This window comes from Terrapene carolina, unplaced genomic scaffold (genome assembly GCF_002925995.2).
Source record: "Terrapene carolina triunguis isolate 2854851 unplaced genomic scaffold, T_m_triunguis-2.0 Scaffold66, whole genome shotgun sequence".
Lineage (NCBI taxonomy): Eukaryota > Metazoa > Chordata > Testudines > Emydidae > Terrapene > Terrapene triunguis.
Genome location: NW_020664417.1, coordinates 18,444,652 through 18,470,388, shown reverse-complemented (window position 1 = coordinate 18,470,388; position 25,737 = coordinate 18,444,652). Strand labels below are relative to the sequence as shown.

At 40.3% G+C, this 25,737-nt stretch overlaps 1 protein-coding gene and 1 non-coding gene across 2 annotated transcripts; both read right to left on the bottom strand.

Annotated features, from left to right (window-relative positions):
* Positions 1-6,155: 6,155 nt before the first annotated feature.
* Positions 6,156-25,216, bottom strand: ABCE1 (ATP binding cassette subfamily E member 1). The gene is made up of 17 exons (XM_029910677.1): positions 25,062-25,216; positions 24,587-24,672; positions 22,037-22,134; positions 21,028-21,145; positions 19,854-19,991; positions 19,613-19,682; positions 17,835-17,931; positions 16,270-16,359; positions 15,614-15,735; positions 12,896-13,117; positions 11,774-11,833; positions 11,630-11,688; positions 11,308-11,418; positions 11,073-11,215; positions 10,852-10,974; positions 6,996-7,107; positions 6,156-6,708 (listed from the first exon to the last, which is right to left on the bottom strand). The coding sequence occupies exons 1-17, from the start codon at positions 25,162-25,164 to the stop codon at positions 6,661-6,663; spliced, it is 1,800 nt and encodes a 599-aa protein (XP_029766537.1). The 5' UTR covers positions 25,165-25,216; the 3' UTR covers positions 6,156-6,660.
* On the bottom strand, positions 23,796-23,877 carry TRNAA-AGC. The gene has a single exon. It is a non-coding gene; the product is annotated as a tRNA-Ala (tRNA).
* Positions 25,217-25,737: the final 521 nt, after the last annotated feature.

Below are 25,737 nucleotides of genomic sequence, written 5' to 3'. Positions count from 1 at the left end.
TCTGCTGAATGGAGGCCTAGAGCTCTGTCCCAGCCAGAACCTGAGGGGACCCAATTATAGGTGCCAGGTTCAGGTTAGGTTGGAAAATCATCCAGCCTGCTCAGGTGGGGTTGCCTCTGAAGAACTCCTCCTACCCATAGGGTCAGCTGCATGTCCTGCTCTTGCCTGCCACCTTGCTGCCCTCTGTGTGTACTGCGAAGTGAGTGTGCTAATGAGTCGCAGCACCTCTCACTTTGCAGCTTTCACAGTATGCAACAGGGCAGGCTGCTGCTGGTGCACCATCCCCAAGGGCAGGAGGCAACGATACCACTGATTCATTTTGGGAGAAGGGTCAGATCAGCTTGAGTGGGCTTGGGTCTGGTTTGGTCCAGGTCTGGCTTAAAAAGTAGTCCTGAGCAGACCCCAATGGAGGTCTGCTACCTACAAGCAGCAAGGAGGCTGAGTCTTTAATAATATCTCATCAAATTATTAGTCATTGAAATAAATAGGAATTGACAAAAACAAGACCCAAAGACTCTGAGTAAAAACTCCTCCTCTCTCAGTTGCTCAACTTTCACTTTCAACAGTGATGTTATAATTTTTCAGTAGTTCTCTAATCTTCTGAAGCTTGTTCTGCACTTGAAAGTTTTGGTGACACAGCTGTGTCTAGGGCCCTACCAAATTCACTGCCCATTTTGGTCAATTTCATGGTCATGGGATTTTAAAAATAGTTTCAGGATTTCAGATGTTTACAGTGTTGTAACCATGGAGAGCCTGACCCAAAAGAGGGTCAGGGAGGTTGCAAAGCTAGTGTAGGGGGATTGTGGGATTGCCACCCTTCTGCGCTGCTGCTGGAGCCAGTGCTGCCACCAGCAGCAGCACAGAAGTGACTGTCGCAGGGTGGTGGTGGGAGGGGGGACGGGGACAGGGCTGGCCTTATGGGTGAGTATCCACCCAGGGCCTCATGGTCAGGGGGTGCCATGGTTCTCTCCCTTCTGTCCCCCCAGTCAGCCCAAGGCCCTTTAACCTCCTGAGCACTGGGCCTGGAGCAGAGGAGGGACAGGGCTGGGGTGCCCTGGCTGGGGGTGCCCCAGCCGTGGGCTCCAACTGTGCAACAGGTTCCAGCTGCCAGTCAGGATGGGACTTCCTCTTTCCCTGCAGGGGTCACTCCTGGGGCTGGATCAGACCCATCTCCAGGAGCCTCCCCTGGCTGCAGGAAGCTGGGCTTTGAAGGCAGTGCAGCTAGGGGAGAACTCGAAGTTGGTTTAATTTTTAACTTACATTTTCAAGTTGAATTTTCACTTTAGAAATGTATTGGTACCTTTTCAGTCAAGGACCTTGGTTTAAAAAGCCAGTTTATACTGTGGAGTGTGTATGTAAAGGTGCCCCCCAGCTCATTTTTTAATTGTTTATCAATACTTAATGGTCCAAAATCTTTCTTGTAATACACTGAAACCTGAATGCTCTTTCCTTTTATAGATTTTACTCTTTGGAATGGGGAGGCAGTCTGATTTAATGATTAGGGCATGGAAGTGGGAGTTAGAGCCACACATCTGCATTCGCTCTAGGAGCTAGACTAGTGTGATTCTGTGCTCTGCTATTAACAATGTTGGGTAAGTGAGTAATTTAGTCTCAATTTCTTATTCTATAAAATGGAAATGGGACTCTCCTTTGTAAATCACTTTGAGATCTGTGGATGAAAGTACTACATAAGTATTTTTTTTTCCCTGAAGGAAGGTTTCACTGTCATTGGAATCTTGACATATGGACAAGAGAAGAGAAACATTTGTAAGTGTAACAGGGAACTGAAACAGGAACTTATAGAAACCTTAAGTACAAGTATTAAATTATTGCATTTATGTTGACCAAGCAATAGGAGTCCATGTCTATGCAAAGATCTTAATTTTTGTTAGGTGTCGTTTGCAATTTGCTTTCTTGCTTTGATCATCATCTTCCCTTTCCTTCTCTTATCACTGTTTCATTATCTATAAACTCTGCATGCAGATTCCTTTAAAAACTGCAGCATAAACTGTTACTGTCAGGGCTTGTCTTTGTTTACTAAACTTTAACAGCTGTGGTACAATGGATATTGCTAAATCCCTGAATACTTTCCTGCCAATATGCTGCTGTTTCTGCCATGCCTGATTAGTCTCGTTGTCCCTAATTATTGTTGCTAACAATGCCTACAATTATTGCTAAAATAATCTCTGAACCAGTGGTGGCCAATGTGATTTTTAATGGTACCAGTCACTGAAACTGCTGCTAGGCATGCATTAATGTTACACAACTGTCTTGATAACTTTATCTACACAGAATTTTTTTTAAAATAAAGAATTTCTACTGTTGCTAATATTGGTTCACCTGCAGCAATGCAGACAGCTGTGCCTCTGGCAGTAGGGTGACCAGATATCCTGATTTTATAGGGACAGTCCTGATTTTTGGGTCTTTTTCTTATATAGGCTCCTATTACCCCCGGACCCCTGTCCTGATTTTTCACATTTGCTGTCTGGTCACCCTATCTGGCAGTGCCATACAAATTAAACATTTCTAATCAATAAGATGCTGGAAATGGTAAGGCATCAGGTTCTATGTGGGTCCAGTCCATCCCTGTACTGAAGTTTACACCACTAATCCTGTTCCAAGAGATTGGTGACTCAGGAACTAGAATCTCTGCTCCACTGTGAGGCTGAATATTCCAACTGAAGTGCTGAAGGCCTTCCCTTTTACTTATGTCATGTGTCTCCCTGAGACTGAGGAGGAGTTGACTGACTGCAACCTGCTTTGCCAGTAAGGGTAGCATTCCCCCTCTTCCCCATTTAGATCTAGTCCTTTCTCTACAGATTCTCAGTGTTGTACACTTTTCATAGGTCTAGGCAGATTGGTTTGTTTAGTTTTAAGCAGTGTCATTTTCAGGCCAGAAGGGACCAGTAGATTGGCTACATCACAGGCTCCAGAACCCCATTCACCCACTCCTGTAATAGGCCTGTAACCTCTGGCTGAGTTTCTGAAGTCTTTTGTCTTGATTTAAAGATTTCAAGTTATAGAGAATCCACCATTTGCTCTAGTTCAAACCAACAAGAGACTCAGGGTCCAGTTGTAAAGGACTATGAAACCCCTTAGGCTCTCTGCCAATCTGACTGGGGAAAAATTCCTTCCTAACAGCAGTTGCAGCTGGGCCATATGCAATATCATCATACCCTCCCATCCATGAATTTTTCAAGATCAGTCTTGACACGGGTTAGGTCCCCCTTCCCAATCCCTTGGAAGGCTGTTGGTTAGAAACCTTTGTTTACCTAAAGCTGTTGGGGTCTGGCATGATCTACCTTTTGTAAAACCATGTTATTACTGTTTACCCTCTGTCTTTAATTACTCTTTCAAAATTTTGTTTTAAGACCTTACATGTACCTGAGATCAAACTAACAGGTCAGTAGTTTCCTGGATCCCCCTTAAATAGAGGTAATATATTTGCAATTCTCCAGTCAGAAGGTATGACTGTACAGTGTCATTAAAAATCCTTGCTCTCAAGCTTACAATTTTATGTGCTAGTTCCTTTTAATATCCTTGAAGATTATCTAGAACCCCCATTTGGTCCCATTAAGCTGTTTAAGTTAGGCTTCCACCTCAGATGTGGGTAATATCTACTTCCCAATCCTCATTCACAAAAGCAGGAGACGGTGGCGTGGTGGCTAATTACTAAAAATGGAGGCAAAAATAGGCTTAGGTGTTAGGTCATACCTATATTAATCTTTTATATGCACCCTGTCCTCACTGCTTAGCAGTCCCACTTCTTCATTCCATGTTTTCTTATTTATATGGTTAAATCTTTTATTACAGGTTTTAATTTCCTTTACAAGGTCCAGCTTTGCTTTGGGCAGTTCTCACCTATACTTTGTCACCTCAAAGAGGTAGCTTTCCTTGGTGATCCATCCCGTCTTCCATTCACTGTAGGCTTTCTGCTTTCTTAAACTGTTTGAGCTGCTTGTTCATCCAGTTTTGGTCTGCAACACTTTCCAATGATTTCCCCCCCGTTTGGGATGCAGGCTCCAGCTAGTTTCTACAACTTTGACTTAAAAAGTAATTCCAAGACTCCTCCACACTCAGATCCTTGAGTTCTTCAGTCCAGTCCACTTATCTAACCAATTCTCTTAAACAAATTACATTTGCCCTTTTGAAATCAAGGACCCTGACTGCAGCCCTATATTTGTTTATCCTTCCATTTAATTTAAACTGAATTATCTCATGATCACTTAAACCAAGGTTGTCTCTTACAACCCCTTCTGTGAAATTCTTGCTGTTCACTAATACTAATCACCTTTATGTTGGTTTGGTGAAGAAATGTCAGCTTTTGTATATCCAGGAATATCTGGGCCCTATCAGCCTTAGCCATCTTATTAATATAAGGGAAATTAAAGTCTCCCCTCATCACAAGTCCCAGTACTATTAATTAAAAATATTAGACATCTTTATCCATATCAGACCCTGGGGGCTATAGAAGAAATCAAGCGCTAGCCCAGTGGTACCTTTGTTACCATTCTTCCCCAAAGAGATTTTGACCCAAACAGTTCCACTTTCTATATTCAGTCACTTCTAAATTTCTGTATGTTATATAGTCTACCTTACTGTTAATCTTACTCTATCACCTTCACTTGTCTTTACTGAACAGCACCTACCCTTCAATACTCCAGTCATGACTACTATTTCACCATGTTTCCCTTATGCCTATATCATCTGGTTTTACTTCTTGCAGCAGTAGGTCTGCTTCTTTGATTGTTGCCCAGGCTCCTTGCATTGTCTAAGGTAGTACACAGCAGGCGCTGTAAGCTGCACAAAACTGAAGGACAGGTTAGTTTGCACTGGCTTTCCTTCCCCCTGAATCCCTTTCAAGGGTTTGGTTCTGATTAACAATGGCCTTAATGGGGAAAGGGCTACGTTCTCTAGTACTTTCTCTCCCCTACAACCTCTCAAGGCAGTTATGCTTGCCTGCTGGATACTATGGGGACCATAGTGGTATAGCTATGCCAGCACAAGCCCCTAGTGTAGGCAAAGCCTACAGTGCTAGAAGGATTTTTTTGATCACCGTAGGAACACTATGTACCTGAGCAAAGGCAGCTAGGTTCGTAGAAGCATTCTGTCAACCTACCAGCATCTATACTGTGAAGGGGGCAGGGCTCTTTAGGCAGCATAGCTATAGTGGGCAAGGATGTGGATTTTTCACAGCCTGGAATGCCATTGTTAACCTAAATTTTAAGTGCAGACCAGGCCTATGACAGAGTCAAGACACAAATTTGGAACAGCATAAGAGTAAGCTCTGAAACTGGAATGCCCTCCACAAATCAAAAGAATCTTGCCCTTGATGCTTCAGAACGAGAAAAGACACACCTCTTCAATACTGCATTCTATAAAAAAACAAAAACAAAAAGACACCACCACCACCACTCAGTAAAGCTTGCAAAAAGTAGAAGCCAACAGTTCAACCGGCTGTGCCTCCTGGACAGATCCCACCATTTTCTATAATAAATATACTTAACTACAATCTACTTCAGAAAAGCTACATAAAGAAAAGTTATGCCGCTAAAGAGCCATACAAGCAGCTAGAAGGTTTGAAAAATTACAGAGTCCTTCAACATGGGAGATTTAAGCTTCCTCCGACAATACATTATATGCAGTTTGGTACTTCTGTTTTTCTTACATCTGCTCTGACAGCAAAAAACACACCTCATCCTTTACAAGTTTATACTCTTATCTTTAGATAAGATGCCAGTGAGGAAGACCAGTTCTCATTCCTTTTGTGAAGTAGAGGGAGTCTTATTGAGCAACATAACCCTACCTCCTGTACTTTAACACCTGCTTGTACCACAAGCAGCTGGAACCAGAAATCAAAGCAGTGACTATCAGCCTAATGCCATATCCTCTATCTGTATTTAACATGTAGTGTGTCAGTTACAGATGATGTTTAGAAGGGAGTAAGACTTAATGACTCCATTAAGACTGATCAATAAACATTTCAGTTAAGATGATCTCTTGAAAGATATAACAGAACTGAAAGTATCTGAAAACTCACTGTGTAGGTACTTAACAAGTAATTTTTTCTATAAAACAGCAAAGGATGTGTATATTACTTAGAAAATAATGATCCAAAAATGATCAAGCAGTACCCTAGGGTGATCAAAGACAAGAACCATATTTTAGATGGATATTTATTTATGAAACCCTCAGCCAGAGAGAGTGTCAAACTTGCTTTTAAAATCAATCAGAGCAATTTCTATATCTTGACATTCTTTGAAACCTTCATCTTGTACAGAAAACAGCTTTCAAAGATTTTTAAAATTGAAAAACACTGGTCAGCATTTGGTATGTGAATAAGTTACATTTAGATTGAAAACCTACCCTAAATTTTGAAACATCTGGAGGTTTATTCATATAACAATTTGAGAGGTATCTGGTTTGGAAAGTTACATGGAAAATATGATCGTATCACCAAAATACAGAAAGAGTGGCAGTTTCTGTTGCTCAGACTAAAATTTACACTTCTACTGGCTTCTGATGTTACACATAGCAATAACATTTTAAGCTCCAGAATGAGGGGTGTTTTAAAACCTGATTAAGTGTTTTTATATAAACAAGTGTTCAGATTCTTATTTGCATTTTTATAAACTGATTATGGAGATTGTCAGATTCCTGTTAGTCATCCAAGAAAAAGTAGTTTCCACTCTTCTTTTGTTCCACATCCTTTAAAAAACAAAACCACAAGTCAGCATACTTTCCCCATTTAGAAGACTCACAGACAAACTAAATTTGATGTGCTGAAATAAAGTATAAATTCAAGTACTACAATTTGGAGGGTAAAAATAATTAAGACCAGCAACCGTGACTTTGCCTCTCAATTCCATTTTGCTTGCTATGCAGCAAAGTACAAAGAAGGTACCCAGTTATTTTTCACTTCATTACTTTTATTTCAGGCTCTTACTTTCATTAGATAAAAATTGTGTTTAACCTGCTCTAAGGCAGTTTCTTACCTTGATTGAATTGAGTTTGTTTATTCTTGGTCTGAAATTGTTGGGGTCTCTTCTGAAAGTAATTTCAAGCTGAGACAAAAATTTATTCATACCAGCCAAAAGAGTCTGAGGACTATTTAATAAAAAAAGAAAAAAGGGAGAGTGGGATTAAGAGGTGCACAAATATGGGTTCATACACCTCACATGATTAAGTCTACTCAGGTTTCAAGTTAAAGCTTCAACCAAGCTTTTTAGAGGTTAGGCAGCTAAATAAATTGCCTGGTTTACAGAGGGTCCAAGCACCTTCAATTCTTATTAGAAATTTAAGAAGAACTACAAGTGTTCAGCATCTCCGAAAGTCAGGCCACTTGGATTCCTAACTCTGGTTTTACAGGCCCACCCTTAAGGTTCTTAAATCTGAAAATTGTAGTATTTGTCCTCTTAGTCTTAAGGAAATTAATACAAGGATAAAGACTTCAATTATTGTCAACAGTCCACCCCTCCTATTATTCTTGCTAGTGCAGTCCACATTGACAATGTAAAAAGTAACTGTGGAGCATAGGGATGGACAAATTATCTTGTTTTGTAAGTAAGACAGTCATAACAATAGATGGAATTTCAGTGGGATTCTGGCTCTGTTATAAACACTTGAACACAGGAACATACCACTCACTCATCTTTTGTATCAAGTTAACTAAAAAAAAAAATTTGAGTGAGACAACACAAGGGTAAAGTGTGAGAGTATATTTATTGCCCACCCATCAAAAGCTATGTTTAAATATAACCAGAAAAAAATAATGAAAACAAAGTCCAGTCAATTTAGAATTATATGCTGGATGCCCCAGCATATCATCATCCATGAGTGCTCTATTAAGATCTTCATTGTACAGTGGCACCACTGATTGTTTTGGCTCAATATTATACATTTTAAATACTATACATAATTGTGCAAGTTTAAAAAAGGTAGATTTTCAGTATGGCTGCTCCTAATACCTTCTCTGAATAAATTCACTGTCATTCAAAGTAGGACTGTCAAGCAATTAAAAAATTAATAGCAAATAAATGTAATTGTGATTAATCATACTGTTAATAATAGAATACCATTTAACTATTTTTGGATGTTTCCTACATTTTCAAATATATTGATTTAAATTATAAAAACAGAATACAAAGTCTACAGTGCTCACTTCATATATATTTTTGATTACAAGTATGCACGGTAAAAAACAAAAGAAATAGTATTTTTCAATTCACCTCACACAAGTATTGTAGTGGTCTCCAACCTTTTTATGCACAAGATCACTTTTTGAATTTAAGTGCAACCCAGGATCTACCCTGTCCCTTCCCCGAGGCCCCACCCATTCCCCAAAGCCTCACCCTGGTCACTCCATCCACCCTTACTCACTTTCACTGGGGTGGGGTAGGGGGTTGGGGTTCGGGAGGGGGTGCAGGCTCTGAGGCTGGGGCTGAGGGAAGGAAGCTCTGGGCTGAGACTGGGGCAGGGGGTTGGGGTGCAGGAGGGGGTGAGGGTGCTGGCTCTGGGAGGGGGTTTGGGTGCAGGAGGGGGCTCTGGGTTGGGGTGCAGGAGGAAGTACAGGGTGCTGGCTCTGGGAGGGGGTTCAGGGCTAGGAGTTGGAGTGCAGGCTCCTGCCAGGCAGCACTTACCCCAGGCAGCTCCCAGTCGGCGGCATAGTGGGGCTAAGGCAGGCTCCCTGCCTGACCCGGACCCGCGCTGCTCCCAGAGGAAGCAGCCAGCACAGCCCCCAGGATGTGGGGGGGAGGAGGGGTGTATGTGGCTCCACACACTGCCCCTGCAGCTCCCATTGGCTGGGAATGTGGAACTGCAGCCAATGGGAGTTGTGGAGTCAGTGCCTGCAAAGAGGGGCAGCGCAGAGGCCCCCCCCAGGCTGCAGGGGCATGCTGGCCACTTTTGGGAACAGTATGGGGCCAAGGCAGGCAGGGAGCCTGCCTTAGCAGCAGCCCTGCTGCCCCACTGGACTTTTAGCAACTGGAGATCACGATTGACTGGGAGAGTCTCCAGGATTGACCAGTCGATCGTGATCTACGGGTTGGTGACCACTGCTGTAGTGCAATTTCTTTATCATGAAAGTTGAACTTTTAATGTAGAATTATGTACAAAAAAAATTGCATTCAAAAATAAAAAATTTAGCCTACAAGTACACTCAGTCCTACTTCTCGTTCAACCAATCACTCAGACAAACAAGTTTGTTTACATGTGCAGGAGATAAGGCTGCCTGCTTCTTGTTTACAATGTCACCTGAAAATGAGACCAGATGTTCGCAGAGCACAGTTATAGCTGGCGTCGCAAGATATTTTTATGCCAGATGTGCTAAAGATTCATATGTCCCTTCATGCTTCAACCACCATTCCTGAGGACATGCATCTGAGTCTGATGCCACCGGCAGAAGGTTGATTTTCTTTTTTGGTGGTTCGGGTTCCGCATCGGAGTGTTGCTCTTTTAAGACTTCTGAAAGCATGCTCCACACCTTGTCCCTCTCAGATTCTGGAAGGCACTTCAGAGTCTTAAACCTTGGGTTGAGTGCTGTAGCTATTTTTAGAAATCTCACATTGGTGCCTTCTTTGCATTTTGTCAAATCTGCAGTGAAAGTGTTCTTAAAAATGAACATGTGCTGGGTCATCATCTGGGACTGCTATAACATGAAATATATGGCAGAATGCAGGTAAAACAGAGCAGGGTACATAAAATTCTTCCCCAAAGAGTTCAGTCACAAATTTAATCAATGCATTTTTTCTTAAAAACAAGTGTCATCAGCATGGAAGCATGTCCTCTGGAATGGTGGCCAAAGCATGAAGGGGCATACGCATGTTTAGCATATCTGGCATATAAATACCTTGCAACGCCGGCTACAAAAGTGCCATGCGAACGCCTGTTCTCACTTTCAGGCGACATTGTAAATAAGAAGCAGTCAGCATTATCTCCCGCAAAATGTAAGTAAACTTGTTTATTTTAGCGATTGGCTGAAGAAGAAGTAGGACTGAGTGGACTCATAGGCAATAAAGTTATACATTGTTTTGTTACATAACCGTGCTTAAAACAATCTACCTTTGTAAGTTGCACTTTCACGATAAAGAGATTGCACTACAGTACTTGTATGAGGTAAATTGAAAAATACTATTTCTTTATCATTTTTACAGTGCAAGTATTTGTAATCACAAATATAAAGTGAGTACTGTACACTTTCTATTGCGTTGTAATTAAAATAAATATATTCGAAAATTAGAAAGACATCCAAAATAGTTAATAAATGTCAATTGGTATTCTATTGTTTAAGAGTGCTATTAAAAATGTGATTATTTTTTGAGTTAATCAAGTGAGTTAACTGCCATTAATCGACAGTCTTAATTCAAAGCATATTGATGATATCAAAATGCACCAGAAGTTATTTATAGGAACTAAGTAACAACTTTATCAGCATGCCACATTTTAAGAGCTTTCCAATTACGGTGTTACACTTCAGAAGCTTGCCTAGGTATGCAGTATTTTATCATTTGGCTTGTATTTCACACACCTTATTGCTCACCTGCCTAGAAAAAGATCCCTCAGCTCATTCCTTCCTACCTGTAAAAAAAATCTGAAAATAATTCTTCCAGAGGTATGTTAGCTCCTCTATAGTACCTTCTTACATTTTTTTTTTTTACACTGATGCTATTTATGTGTTCAGATTTTTGTATATTCCTGTTTTCTAGATAGCAATTTATTTTGATTGCTGTGCAGTGAACCTAGTTGCTTGTGGGGTACTATACAAATTGTTGTCAATATTTTTACCATTAGTTTAGTTCTGTACATTGTCCTTGGTTATCTCAGAGAAGGTCAAAGTTAACATTATCCTGTTACCTGTTTGCAAGTGTGTTCTTGGATGGAATACCATCAAAGACAATGACACGATCTGCTAGATAGGTCGCCATGATAAAGTCATGCTCTACCACAAAGGCTGTTTTTTTAGCATGGAGAATGAAACTGAAATAGAACAAAATATTTGTGAGATATTTGGAAATAAACCTTTAACAACAAAAGTTAATGAAAGCTTTCCCTGTCCTTCTATGCGCACACTTTACCGTTTGACAACTCTAGCAGCCATTAGACGCTGTTCAGAGTCCAAATATGCTGAAGGTTCATCAATTAGGTAGACATCAGCAGGCTTACCAAGACAAAGAGCTAGTGCAACACGCTGCAACTCACCACCAGACAATGTTTGCACCTGTTAGGAGTAATAACATTTAACAATATTTAGTTGTGGACATTAAAGAATCATAAAAAATAAGATGTTAAAATGTCTCAGTGGGTTAATACCTCTTGATCAATGATGTTTTCTATCTGAAGAGGCTTCATTACATCAGTCACAAACTGTGGATGTGTATAGGCATCTCGGATCTTCTCATGGAGCAGCTGACGGACACTTCCCTATTAAAAGACAAAGTGACTACTTAGTTTGCTTCACTGCACCATGGAAAGGTAAAAAGAGAAAGATTAAAATATTTAAATAGTGTTTTTTAAATTCAAAGCAGACAGGATTCTCTCTCCATCTCTATAATGTGTTTTATGTTGGAAATGTGTAAACTCCCCCCCCCCCCCCCCAACGTAAGTGTAAGTGACGCAAAGAACCTAAACTTACTGTGGACTTAGGACTGATCTTCTGTGGCTTGTAACTGACATTTAGAACTGGTACCTCACCTACAAATATAATTATGTAGTCAAAACAATGGCCACCAAAATAAAATTGTCAAAATATGCTTCAAATTGATACATTAAACAATACCTCCTTCATCAGGTGCAAGTCTTCCTGCGAGCATTCTGATAAATGTAGTTTTGCCAGTTCCTAACAAACAAAAGTTTCATGTTATATATAGGAAGTTACTTTAGGCAGTCATTGCAGCAGTCTATTACCTAATCTCTGGAGCTTTCTTTAATAGCATCATGTTTAAATAAGAGCAACTTTATATAGACACATGTTTATAAAAATGGGAATTCTCAAAGCACTCTGTATTCTGTTCAGTGAATACCTGCTGCAGCTCTTAAAGAGCTGGCCAGTCACACGATGCTGGGGCTCATTCTTATTTCCAGTTGTTAAACTGCATCACAAAAACTTCTTAAAACTTTCCCATGCAAGTCACTGATGTAGTTCCTACGGACGTAGGAACAGCACAGGATCATAAACAGTAATGTTGGTCCATAGGACAATCTCTGTATTACATATAGACCACCACATGGAAAGAATCTAATAATAAACATTTTAGAAGGAACTCAGGGCGATAACCCTTCACCCAAAAACTGCTATTTTTCCTGTACACAGTTTTATGCGGTGGTAATAATTCAATTTTTTATTGAATTCTTTTAAAAGTTCAACTTTCCTTGTAGGACTGGCTAACAGGTCTGTATTAGAGACAGTGTATTAGCTTGTGTTGGAGTTGAGAAGCAGGGTATACACTCACTACCTGTAATACAGGCAGTGATCTAGTGGATAGCACTGGACTGGGACTCAGGAGACCTCAGTTCTATTCCCTGCTCGGCAACCTTGGGCTACTCAATTCACTGCTCGGTGCCTCAGTTTCCTTATATGTAAAATGGGTATAATGAGGCTTACCTCCTTTGTAAAGCACTTTGTGATCTACTTATGAAAAGTGCTACATAAGAGTGAGGTACTATTACTGACAGGAGTACTCCCATTAATGTGTTTAAATAGGGTACTTTTACAACTAGAAACTTCATTAAATTTAGTAAGGAAGATCTGCTCTTACGTTGCGTGCACAATGTCAGAACTGTTCAAAGATACTGTTTTTATTTTCCTGGATCCAGACCTCAATACCACACAGACTTATTTTTTAATAGTGTTTAGCACACCACATTAGATACACTAATTTCTACATAGGAGAATACTCACCATTTTCCCCTAGCATCACCATGATTTCAGAGTCAGTAAATTCTCCAGCTACTATGGCTAGTTCGAATTCTCCCATCTTTTTTTTCATTCCCGGATATTTATACATACACATCTTCTTAACTTCTTCTTCATTAGCGGTCTCAGCCACTTTAAAAACCAGAGATGCATCTCGAAATCTTAAATTTTCTGTTGGAACGTAACCATCCAAGAAAATGTTTATGCCTATAAGAGAAAAGTGAGCTACATTAGTAAAATCATGTGTTAAAAACCCCCTAAAACTTCAAGGACTAAATGTCCATGGTTGTAAATATCAGATGGACCAGGGATTGATAATGACTAAAGTCCTGTGTGGCATGTTAGACTTAAGACCTTGTTGAATAATTTATTAGCAAGAAATTGGAAATTATGTAGCAAAGTTAAATGAAACTTTCTACAACCTCTATTAGAATAACTGTAAAATCTCAAATACATAAACAATGCATTTTATTTACACAGCAGTAAGACTCAAGAGCTAGGGGGAAAAACAAAACAAACCAAACCACTCAGAAAACCCAGTTCGCAGGGAATTTCAACATTTTGGAAACTGGTTGTGTTCTGTCTCAGAAAAACAAACAAACAAACAAAAAAACAAACTTTATTTTTTGACGTTTCACATGAACCAGAAATTAAAAAAATAAAAAAACTGGCCTGAAAACTCCATCCCATGGTGTTTCTAAAACAAAATAGGCTCTCCACAACCCTAGCAGCTGCTGACTGAAACTGACAATTCTTGTCAGTTTCACTGCTCCCCTCACCCCCATAGTAGTAGTGAAATGACAAGAAAGGAGTTTGTGCCTTCCCCTATTGTACTGCTCCTCCTAAGCACTGCAGGAATGATGCTATGCTCCTAAGCAAGTTTGCTCCTTGCTCCCCCAGATGGCCCCTCTTCCCCTATTCAGTGGAGTTAGGTAATTTTCATCTTTGCTGCCCTGAATCTCTAAAGATCTTCCTTTAGTTGTTTCCAATTCTTCACTGCCTTGAATTCAGCCCAGGTCAACAGTGGCTAAGTCAGTATAGTCTGACAAATGTTCCACAGCTTTCTGATTGTAGTAGTCAATGGAGTTACATCTGTTATAGTCATAAAATGTGTCACTTTTCTTTGACTCTAGATGCAAGACTGAATGTTTCCAGAGCATAGCCAGCTCAACTGAACTCATATCTTGACTTGTGTCCTGTCTATTGTTTTTTGGAGGCAGGGAGGGTGCCCCCCCTTTGTCTAAATCCCTAGCTTACAAACAATCCATGGTATCAAACTCATTCTATGGAGAGAAAGCCAAACTGCATTTTTAATTATGGCTTGTGGGTTGGAGTACAAGTTTAGGACTATATACAACTGTTGGTACATACTAGAACTCCCCAACTGATGTCAATGAAAGCGATGCACCAAAAGCAATGTTAGAATATGACCTTTGTCATAATTCAACTTTCAGTTAATAATTACCTTATTACATTCAGCATACCTCAATAGGAAGATATGCTCACCTTAGGACCACCAATATTTCTGCTCCTTGTTTCTCCCCTCACAGGGGCCTTTGAGGGTATGTCTACACTGCAATGAAACATCTGTGGCTGGCCCACATCAGCTGACTCAGGCTCACGGGCTGTAAAACTGTGGTGTAGATGCTTGGGCTCCGACATCTACACTGCAATTTTAGAGCCCCATAGCTAGGGCCCTACCAAATTCACAGCCATGAAAAACACATCATGGACGTGAACTCTGGTCTTCCCCCGTGAAATCTGGTCTTTTGTGTGTTTTAACCCTATACCATACAGATTTCATGGGGGAGACCAGCGTTTATCAAATTGGGGGTCCTGACCCAAAAGGGAGTTGCAGGGGTGGGGTGTTACAAGGTTATTTTGGGGGTGGGGAATGGTATCATGGTATTGCGCTGACTTTGGAGAGCAGCGGCTGTTGGCCAGTAACCCAGCTCTGAAGGCAGTGCCCCACCAGCAGCAGCACCGAAGTAAGGGTGGCAATACCATACCATGCCATCCTTACATCTGTGCTGTTGCTGGTGGTGGCTCTGCCTTCAGAGCTGGGTTCCCGAGCAGATGTCGCTGTCCAGCTGCCCAGCTCTAAAGGCAGTGCTGCCGCCAGCAGCAGCCCAGAAGTAAGGGCAGCAGTACTGGAACCCCCCCCACAATAACCTTGTTGCCCTCCCACAACTCCTTTTTGGGTCAGGGCCCCTACAATTACAACACCGTGAAAATTTAAATGTAAATAGCTGAAATCATGAAATTTACCATTTTAAAAATCCTATGGCTGTGAAATTGACCAAAATGGACCGTAAATTTGGTAGTGCCCTAAGCATAGCCTGAACCCTGTGAGCCCAAGTCAACTGACATCGGCCAGCCGCGGGTGTTTAATTTCAGTGTAAACATACCCCAAGTCTTCTTCCCTGCCCTGCAGCAGCTCCCAGTTCCAACCTCTACCCACCCCATAGGCTTCACTCCCACCCCTTTATTTATTCCAGCCATAAAAGTGATCAGCAATTAAATAGTTAATGTTGACATGCATAGCACATTATATTTAGAAAAAAGAGGCTTTAAAATTCTGCATTTTAAAAGATATATTTACTTAAAATGACAATGTCTATCACACTGTGTGTGCTTGCTCATTTGGTTTTTTGGGAGGGCAAGAGGAATGGGGGGTGGAGAGACCCAGGGGTCAGGAGTTACCTTCTCTTACACTGAAAGGCATAGTGACGACACCATAAGCACTTGGCACACCATACAGGCAGCAGATAAAGTCAGAGAGATAATCTAACACACTCAGATCATGCTCTACAACAATGATATATCTGAAAAATAAAACCAAAATTATTTGTTAAACTTCTACAAAAGAAAGAATGAGATTTGTGTATGTTTGTTTTTGTTTCTGTCAATGGAAAAAATAGTCTGATATAAAATGAAATAAGTACACTTGAGATTTTGCTTCTAGTCTCACATACCAAGACATCATCAATATTTTGTTAAATTAACAATACAATGCTGCTTTTGGTGTGGATTCTTAGTTTTAAGCTAAAACCACAAATATTTGAAGGATGTAAATCCGGGGGGGGGGGGGGGGGGGGGGAGGAGGGAGGGAGAGAGAGAGAGGGTGTGTAATTATAAATAGTGTTGGGGGGGAAATTAAGAAAAGGAAAATTTAGGATGACTAAGGAATCCTGACAATGCGATCTGTTGTACGGTCTTCAAAAGTAGAGACATAACATATTAGAAAATATACTATAAGAAAATCTGCATTAGCAAGGAGATTGAAGAGTCACTCAGTCAGTCTATAAACTACAATCTAATGTCATTAAAATCTAAGAAAATGTTAAATTTATACTTACCTGTCTGGGTTTATTAGAGATCGAATAGTGATGGCAGCCTTCAGACGCTGCTTAACATCTAGGTAGCTAGAAGGTTCATCAAACATGAAGCTATCCCAAAGAGAGGGGAAAATATCAATGAAGATATATTTTGAATCTTCATTTCTATAACATCTTAAAATCTAACCTGTAAACCAGGGGTCTCAAAGTCCCGGTCCGCGGGCCATCTGCAGCCCGAGAACCTCCCCACTGCGGCCCGCGGACGAGAGACGCATGCAGACACGCTGCTGGCAATGTCTGCTGCAGGTGCTGCCCCCCACATCTCCCATTGGCTGTGGGAGAGGGACAGAGATACCATCATTAGTTGCCGGGCAGAGTCAGCCATAGAGGCAGCATAATTAGTTGCTGGGGAGAGTCAGCCATGGAGGCAACATCACTTCCCCCCCCCCACAATGAATATAAACAAGTCAAAATACCGAACACAACTATCGGACTCAAACCTTGCTGCAAACCTGAAGGTTTCAACTGCTCAGTCACTGAGGACAAACAACAACAAACTGACAGAACTGAAGCGTTGCCAGCTGTCTGGCAAACACTAAAAACTCTCTGGCAGGCCAAGAATTGTATAAAGTTGTATGACAGTTTTATTATTTCTAAGAAATTCTAAATAAAAAATACAATATAAACGTTTTCTTTTCTGAACACCATCTTCAGTGACATTATTGGCCCGCTGGGAGGATCTGAGGACTGGCCCTGGCCCTAAGATAAACTGAGTTTTAGACCCCTGCTGTAAACCATCTAAATTTACCCTCCTAGTAATAAAAAAAAAAATCATTTTTCTAGTGTGCTTCAACACCTTCCCTGATTCTTCTGCCAACTACCATATAAGGTTGTTAAACAGTCCAAATTAGCTATTCCCATGCCAAAAATTCTGACCAAACTATACAGATAGAAAATCAACTATTTTAGCAATCCCATGACTTCTAATTCAGTTTAAATTTAAGCAGCCTTGTGACATGCACTGCAAAGTGCAAAAATACCCATTTTGGGAGAGTGGAATAAGGACTTCTTCCAAATCAGAAAACCACCAGTCTTCTGATCAGCTGGTCTTGAGAGCAGGAAAGCAAGAAGTCAGGAACCACTCAGAAGGGACTAAGTGAAGGGAAGGGAATCTTAGTTGTGATAGATTAGCAGAGGCAGCAGTAGCTTGTTTGGCTGCTATTGGACATAACAGTAATTTCCTGGTTGCAAGGAAGGAATATTATCAAGTAGCAATACTAAACCTTGGCCTGGATAGACCCTAAACCCCAGAGGTCTCTGCTACGTGTGAGTGGATGAAAGAGCAAGGAACGATGAGAATTCCTATAAAAGAATCCCAGACACCAGTTGTGGGGAACTGGTAAAATATATGGTTGTTAAATGCAGGAACTTTTTTCATTTAATCCAAAGAAGATCACCTCTATGTGCTGCCATCCACTCCCTACAAATAAAAATTACTGCACTCTAATATTAAGCACTAAATTTAAGAACAAATCCTGAAACAGCCTTTTGGGATTGAAGGTACAATAGAAGTAAATGGAGCATACATATCGGCCCTCTGAATGCAAACGACAGCACAAGCAAATCTCTGAAGTTCTCCTCCTGAAAGGTCTTCAATGTTTCGTTCTTTCAGATGAGTTAAATCTGGTGACAAAGATTATTTGTTATGTCCAGCATATGTAAATTAAATAAGATGATAAATATCATACTTTGAAACAAATTAGACAAAGTTTATGCTAGAGCCTGCTCATAGATAATGTATTTAGTATATAGGGATCACAATAATGGTTGCAAAAGCCATAGCAAGACATAAAACTGTCAGCAACATCAAGTGGCAAATTTGTACTGCTGCTTTTCTTCATGCATAGGGATCAAATTTCCACTTTTGGTTGCTGTTCTTGGACTTGTGCTTGAAGAAGTTTATTGGCCTTAAAAAAAAAAATCAACAGTACTGGTTTTAAAAAGTTCCTAATGCAGGCAAATCCAAGACAGTAGACCTTAAAAATCGTATTATTCCAATTACCAACCAATATTTCAAAAACCGCTAAGACTGTATAAAGCATTAAGTCTCATTTGAAAGCTGAGGATTCATCTTTGGGATAGCATTTTCTAGCTTCAATGGTTCTCAAGAGACAAGGTGCTAAAATCTTGTCAGAATTGATTGAGTGAGGGTAACACATGCAAGTTAAAATTAATCCAAAATTTTCCAGACTTTAAAAGTAAATGTTTTATACCAGGGAATGCTAAGGACCTCCGTTCCACAATGATGTGATTTATTAGTTTCTAATCCAGATTTGCAAGATACTAGATATCAAGAGTGTCACTAGCAGTTATTTTTTGGCATTGGTCCAGAAATGAATATATCCAGTCCTGGCCAAGTTCAGACCAATGTAAATTTCAATCCTTGAACTAGACATAATTTAAGTTTTCCATTATGTTAGATAGTGATAATTTTAATTGAATGTGAATTACTCAAAAAACTCTTTAAAGTGACTTTATGAACCATGGTCTTACCAATTTATTTATAGAGCAAAGTAACTTGCCAACAATGTTCTCTGTAAACTGTGTGGAAGCGCAGCAATCTTGTATGTATGGCATAGGTCAAAAACCATGCCTCTCATATCTCCTCTGTGCAGTTCCAACAGGGACATGGTGTGCCCCCCAAGGTGTATATGATCTCACCTCCACCCTGCAGGGGAAGTGGAAGCATCTCACCATTTTAGGAACATGCTCAGGCCTGGTTGGCTGTGATACATCTTGCGCACGAGATCAGGTGAGGTGCCCAGCTGGGTTCGGGGGCACCAGCCCAGGTCAGCGGAGGCTCCAGAGCTGCAGCCTGACTGGGCCAAAGCACCCCTACCCACCCAGGGGTCGGTTTCTATGGACAAGGTGGTTGCTGCTGCCAAAAGGTGGCGGTGGAGGGAAGTATGGACCTAGGCCCCTTCTTGGGAGCACCTGGCAGGGTGGGGTCCCGAAACCTCCAGCCTGGGGGAGAGGTGCAACCTGACACACACAGCCCTGTACAGACTCCTGGCTGGGCTCCTCAGGCTGCTGCTGCGGAGTTAATAGCTTCCCTTTGGGACCCCATGAATGGCGGGGAGGGGACTAATGTGTGATACTGGGCAGGAGCCACCCTAGGGCAGCCCCCATATGCACACACAATCCTTCCTGTAAACACTCCTCACTTAAAAAACATGAAATCTTGCCCACATTTCCATGGTATAAAACAAGGACAAAAATGCAGCGCTCAATGGAGTTTGTAGCCTGGTCAGTTAAAAAGATAAATAAATAAATAAATAAATAAATAGGAGGGAACATTGCTTACCAAGCTGCTTACATACAATAGTCTGTGTGTCAGTTTCATCCTTTCTGTCCAAAATAGACCCCACTGTCCCCTGCCATGATAAAAGTAAGAATCAAACCTTTTCTAATATTTAAGCATTCAGATATTGCAAATAACCCAATATGAACCTTTAAAGACAAAAAACACTATGTAAAAATGTTATGCTTTTCATGTGTTAATGGAAAGAAATCTCATGTTCTTTCTAACTGGTAAAATTTCTTACCTTTGCAGCTTTAGGGATCTGGTCCACATACTGAGGTTTGATGATAGCCTTGAGGTCATCTTCCAGGATCTTGGTGAAGTAGTTTTGCAACTCAGATCCTCGAAAGTAAGTCAAGATTTCTTGCCAATCAGGTGGATCCTACAGAGAAATTAGGTATTAGGACTTATGAGCATTTTAAATATGCAAATTAATTTAAGCTATTTGTAGATCTAAACATAAACTGAAATGTTTTAATTTTAAAGATTCCAAAACACAATATGCGAGTAGACATCAAAGATACATGCAATAAAAACAGAACAGCCCAAAAAAAGAAGGTCAGTCACTACTTCACTTACTTTCTATGCTTCCACTTAAATAGTTAATGACATGAAACACCTTAAGCTGTATAAGGAGTGCAGGTCCTTGTACTCTTTCAGGTGTGTGATGTCACTTACTCTTGCAAGAGAAAGCACCCTAAATAGGTCTTGGCAGCAGAAACACACAGTATCTTCAAGAAACAAATTTAAAGGAGTGTAAGTAGTGTACTATGAATTTGTTTTAATAAGCCAGTGTCAGAAGTCAAACCACTTCATATGGAACGATGAGTATGGGTCACTCTATTACTCAATTCTTTCACAATCTGAAATGTGTACATTAGTCTTATGGTTGCCTGGGCTAAATGACAAAGGTTAGCCTGATAAAGTTTCACTTTACAGAAAAAGATTCAAGAAAAATGTATCTCCTACTTCCCAGCAGACATTCCCAAGAGATGAAAGTAAGAGAACATGACACAGAGCAAATTTAACGTGGGCAAAAAACTTGTTAAAAGGGAACTGCAACTCCTGGTTATCTTGGGAAGTCTGACTGGGCTCTCATGGTACACTGGAGTGGAGATGGAGGTCAAGAGATTGGTTTCATTTTGGGAATAATGCTAAGCATTCTCCAGGAGAAGCAGAGCTGGAAAAGGCAAACAAATCATAGTTAAAATGGATTAGCAGAACAGTGCAGAGACCTTTAGCACCACTTTACTGCACCTACACCAGTATCTAGCTCACCAACACTTCCCCAAAGTTCGAGCCATGTGAAGCACTGATATCAATGTGACAGTTGCAGGAAAAAGTTACAAGGACAGACTGAGCACATCATCATCATCAAACCATCATCACCTATTTCACAAGCTCTATTTTATACATACATCATATTTTCCAAGGTTTGGCTTCTGCTTTCCAGCTAGAATTTTCAAGGCAGTTGATTTTCCAATACCGTTGGTTCCAACCAATCCCAGTACTTCACCTGGACGAGGAATAGGCAACCTGTATATAAAGTCATATATTCAGTATAATCCAAAATTTCCACCACAATTAAATGCAAAATACTAGGGCACTTTTAAAAAAAAAAAAAAAAAAAAAAACAACACTTGCTGAGTGATTCAACCCATTTCAGTGTCTCTACCTCAATATTACCTGAAATTATATATATAAAAAAGCAAAAATGAAGGGAAAAACATTTAAAACTATTGTTAGACCATAACCAGACACTACTAATTCCAAGTTTATCTATCTCCATTTTCTTTCAAAGAGAATCACTTTGAAGTGACACACTTGTACTCCAACTTCTTTATAATGCTTGTTAACAGAGAGAGTAAGAAAACATTTTGGGAGAGAAAGTTCTTGAGGTAAAGGCACAGGACTTGGAACACGGATCTAGGGTCTGCCACAGACTTCTTGTGTGACTGAGCTAGTAACCCAACATTCTACCTACGTTTCACTATCTATAAAATTCAGGTGCTGTGAAGATAAATCGAGGTCTGCAAGAAGCTGACACACTAAAGTGAGGAATACCATAGAACTGCATAAACAAATAAAATGCTCCAATTCTAGAAAGGCTGCTTTATGAGCACCAGACCTGTTTTATTTATTATGTTTTTGTCATTCGTCCTGCCCTTTGAGATGATAGACCAGTAGTCATTTGTCTCAAGAATTTTAAAGTTACAGATTTTTGATTCAGTTTATTATAACAGAAGTTCAAGGAGATTGTTAAACTAAGCCAAAAAAATTATGTATATAAAAACCCAGATAGATTCATCCTGTGTCACATCTCCAATAACATTGGAAATTAGGAGTCCAGAATATTATATACATTTTACATTAATTTAAAATTGGATAGGGTAAAATAAAGTTGGCTTGAGGAAAAATAAAAGATACCTGTGAAGTTTGAAGGCATTGGCACAATATCTGTGTGTTGTTTCTTTCTCCAGGTTGCTAGGTAAGTTAACAATTGACAAGGCTCCAAAAGGACATTTCTATAATTTAAACAAACAAATTTACTACTTACTAATGCACACTGTAACAATTCAATGCAGAACAAGTCACCCCGAGCATGTTGTTTACAATCGTGAGTGCCACACTTCTTACCTTTAAGCAGGTCAGTACTAAATATTTATACATAAAGTAACTCCTCAATTAATGTTGTAGTTATGTTCCTGAAAAATGCGACTTTAAGCGAAACGATGTTAAGTGAATCCAATTTCCCCATAAGAATTAATGTAATTGAGGGGGGTAGGTTCCAGGGAATTTTTTTTCACCAGACAAAAGACTATATTATATACACCTCTACCCCGATATAACGCAACCCGATATAACACGAATTCGGATACAACGCGGTAAAGCAGCGCTCCGGGGGGGGCAGGGCTGTGCGCGCCGGCGGATCAAAGCAAGTTCAATTTAACGCGGTTTCACCTATAACGCGGTAAGATTTTTTGGCTCCCGAGGACAGCGTTATATCGAGGTAGAGGTGTGTGTGTATATTATATTATATACACACACACACACACACACACACAGAGTATAAGTTTTAAACAAACAATTTAATACTGGTACACAGTGATGATAATTGTGAAGCTTGGTTGAGGTGGAAGAGTCAGCGGGAGGGATATTTTCCAGGGCATGCCTTACTGTTAAATGATGAACTAGCAATTGGCTGAGCCCTCAAGGGTTAACTCTCACAGTCTACAAGGCAGCAGGAATGGAGGGAGGGGAGAGAGCATTGCAGACAGAGACACACACAGTGTGAGAGAGAGAGATATGCGCATTTCCCCTTTAAGTACACTGCCTTGTTAATTAGATCAGCTTGCTGAGACCACAGCTGCTGCTGCTGCCAGCAAACTCCCTCTGTCCTGAGGCCTGTCGTGTGTCCCCCCTGCTCTATGGAAGATGGGGTAAGTGGGGTGCAGGGGGAGGGGGACACCCTGACAGCTCCCTTCTTCCTCCCCTCCCCCCCCCCCCCCGCACAGCAAGCGGGAGTCTTGGGGAGCAGCTCCAAGGCAGAGGGCAGGAGCAGCACAGGGCAGTGGGGGGAGGGACAGCTGCAACTGCTAACCTGCTGGGCAGCTGCTGCACAGCTGCTGCACAGGGAACTTAGGGGAGCTGATAAGGGGAGCTGCCCATCCACCCTGGTTCCAAGCCCCCACCAGCTAGCTGCAAGGGGCTGCTCTTCCTGCAAGCAGTGGACAAAGCAGGCGGCTGCCAAACGACATTAGAAGGGAGCATTGCACAACTTTAAATGAGCATGTTCCCAAATTGATCAGCAATGTAACAACGAAACAACATTAACCAGGATGACTTTAAGTGAGGAGTTACTGTATTCTTAAATGTATTAAGTTGCTAATATGTTTAAAAAAAAATCCCTCCAAATGCTAACGGATTTAGATTTTTGACCACAGAAACTAACGAGAGATGCGATCAATGTTCTATACCTATCTCATAGAGCTGGAAGGGACCCTGAAAGGTCGTCGAGTCCAGCCCCCTGCCTTCACTAGTAGGATCAAATACTGATTTTGCCCCAGATCCCTAAGTGGCACCCCTCAAAGATTGAACTCACAACCCTAGGTTTAGCAGGCCAATGCTCAAACCATTGAGCTATCCCTCCCCGCTAAAACTGCAACAATGAGATCACTAACACTTCCGTAATTGGCAGGATTCAAACCTGCGCAGGTAGACCCTAATGGATTGCTAGTCCATCACCTTAACCACTTGGCCACAACCGCAACTGGTTGTTGCTAGACTAAGCTCTCCTATAGATAACATTGATGGGTCAAATTACATCACTTTCTGTGCTTAACAGAGAAACAGACAACATTTTCAAGATGAATCCTATGCTCACTTTTTCAAAGCTAAATATGGCAATTTAAATAATGACTCTATAATATAAATAGAATTGGAAGGATTAGACTTTTACTGGTAAATGTCTGTAAACATCAATTTCACTGCACACGTACAAACCAATGAAAAAATATTTCCATTGATAATAATCAAAATATACAAATAGACAAAGTAAGAAAAATGCTGCTTGAGAACTTAATTTGATATAAGATTACTAGGTACATTTTGACATGATGGTGGCAATTTCTGTTTTAAAGGTTATAGAACAACTTTTTGAATCTCAATGTCTACTGTCATTAAATAATTGTCTGACCCCACCCCTTATTGTCCGACCCTTCCATAATTTCTCACAATTGTCAAAATTCAAATAAAAAATACTTAAAAATAAATCAATAGCTGTCAAAACTAAATAAAAAAATAAAATTCTGTCAAGCCTAAATATAAAAAGGTGCATAGGAGATAAAGTATTTGAAGTTATATTACAGTTTTTCTATCCAATTCTGAAGATACACTGTTTCTTATGAGAAGTATATACTTTTAAAGAAATTGAAATTGTATTTTTTAAAAGTTTATATATATAAAAATATCTTTTACCTTAATGCAAATACCGCAACCAATACAGAGTGTTTCAGAAATCCATGCTATTTTGCTCTGTGGTGTGACTTCTATGCATAGTTTTCCTGGTGAAAAAGAATGCATGTTAACACAAGACACAATGCTGATGAATCAGGTTTGTTATCAGCATGATCTGTAAACGCCACATAGAAATCCTGTAGTTGCCTTAAATTTCTCCAGCGAAAAAGGATTCAAAAGAAGCCCTGAAACTGAGTAGTTAATGGTTGGTTAATATTTCTTAGCATTATTGCTGTGCACAATTTGCAGACAGTTTTTAATCATATTTGACCTCACCCAAGCTCCTTATATATTACACAAATGTATTCATAGTATGATTCAGAAAGCTCTCACTGAGTTTCTACTAGTAAATTCTACTGAGGCGGACAGCAAACAAACTAGGCACGTTATTTAAAGTCTCTTGCATTGTTTAAATATGTTTCACTGCATTTCTCACCCATTCGAACCACCGGACAGCTCTTTTTGCACTCCTGACGGCATTTCTTTGGCTTACATTTGTCATGGTTGACAATAGCAATTCTTGTTAACTTGTCGGCCATATTGTGCAATTTAGGTTTATATATACACACCAATTAGAGATTCCAAGACTTCAGGGTCTAAAAACAAACAAACAAAAAGAACTGGATCATAATCATCACCAATAACACGGCAAAGCTATATCTAGTTGAAATTACTAATAGAAGTTCATGTACCCAAATAAAATGTGTATTGTTCTTACAGTCCATTGAACAAATTCAGAAAGACAATTAAATGTTGGCAGTTTTAATATGGTAATTGCAGAATGACTTTAGCACAAACTTTCAATTTCATTACTATTTTCCAACTCTAAAATGAAGCCAACATGACAACTGCAAATCATAGAAGATTAGTATTGGAAGAGACCTCAGGAAGTCATCTAGTCCAACTCCCTGCTCAAAGCAGGACCAACCCCAACTAAATCATCCCAGCCAGGGCTTTGTCAAGCTGGGCCTTAAAAACCTCTAAGGATGGAGATTCCACCACTTCCCTGGGTAACTCATTCCAGTCCTTCACCACCCTCCTAGTGAAATAGATTTTCCTAATATCCAACCTAGACCTCCCCCACTGCAACTTGAGACCATTGCTCCTTGTTC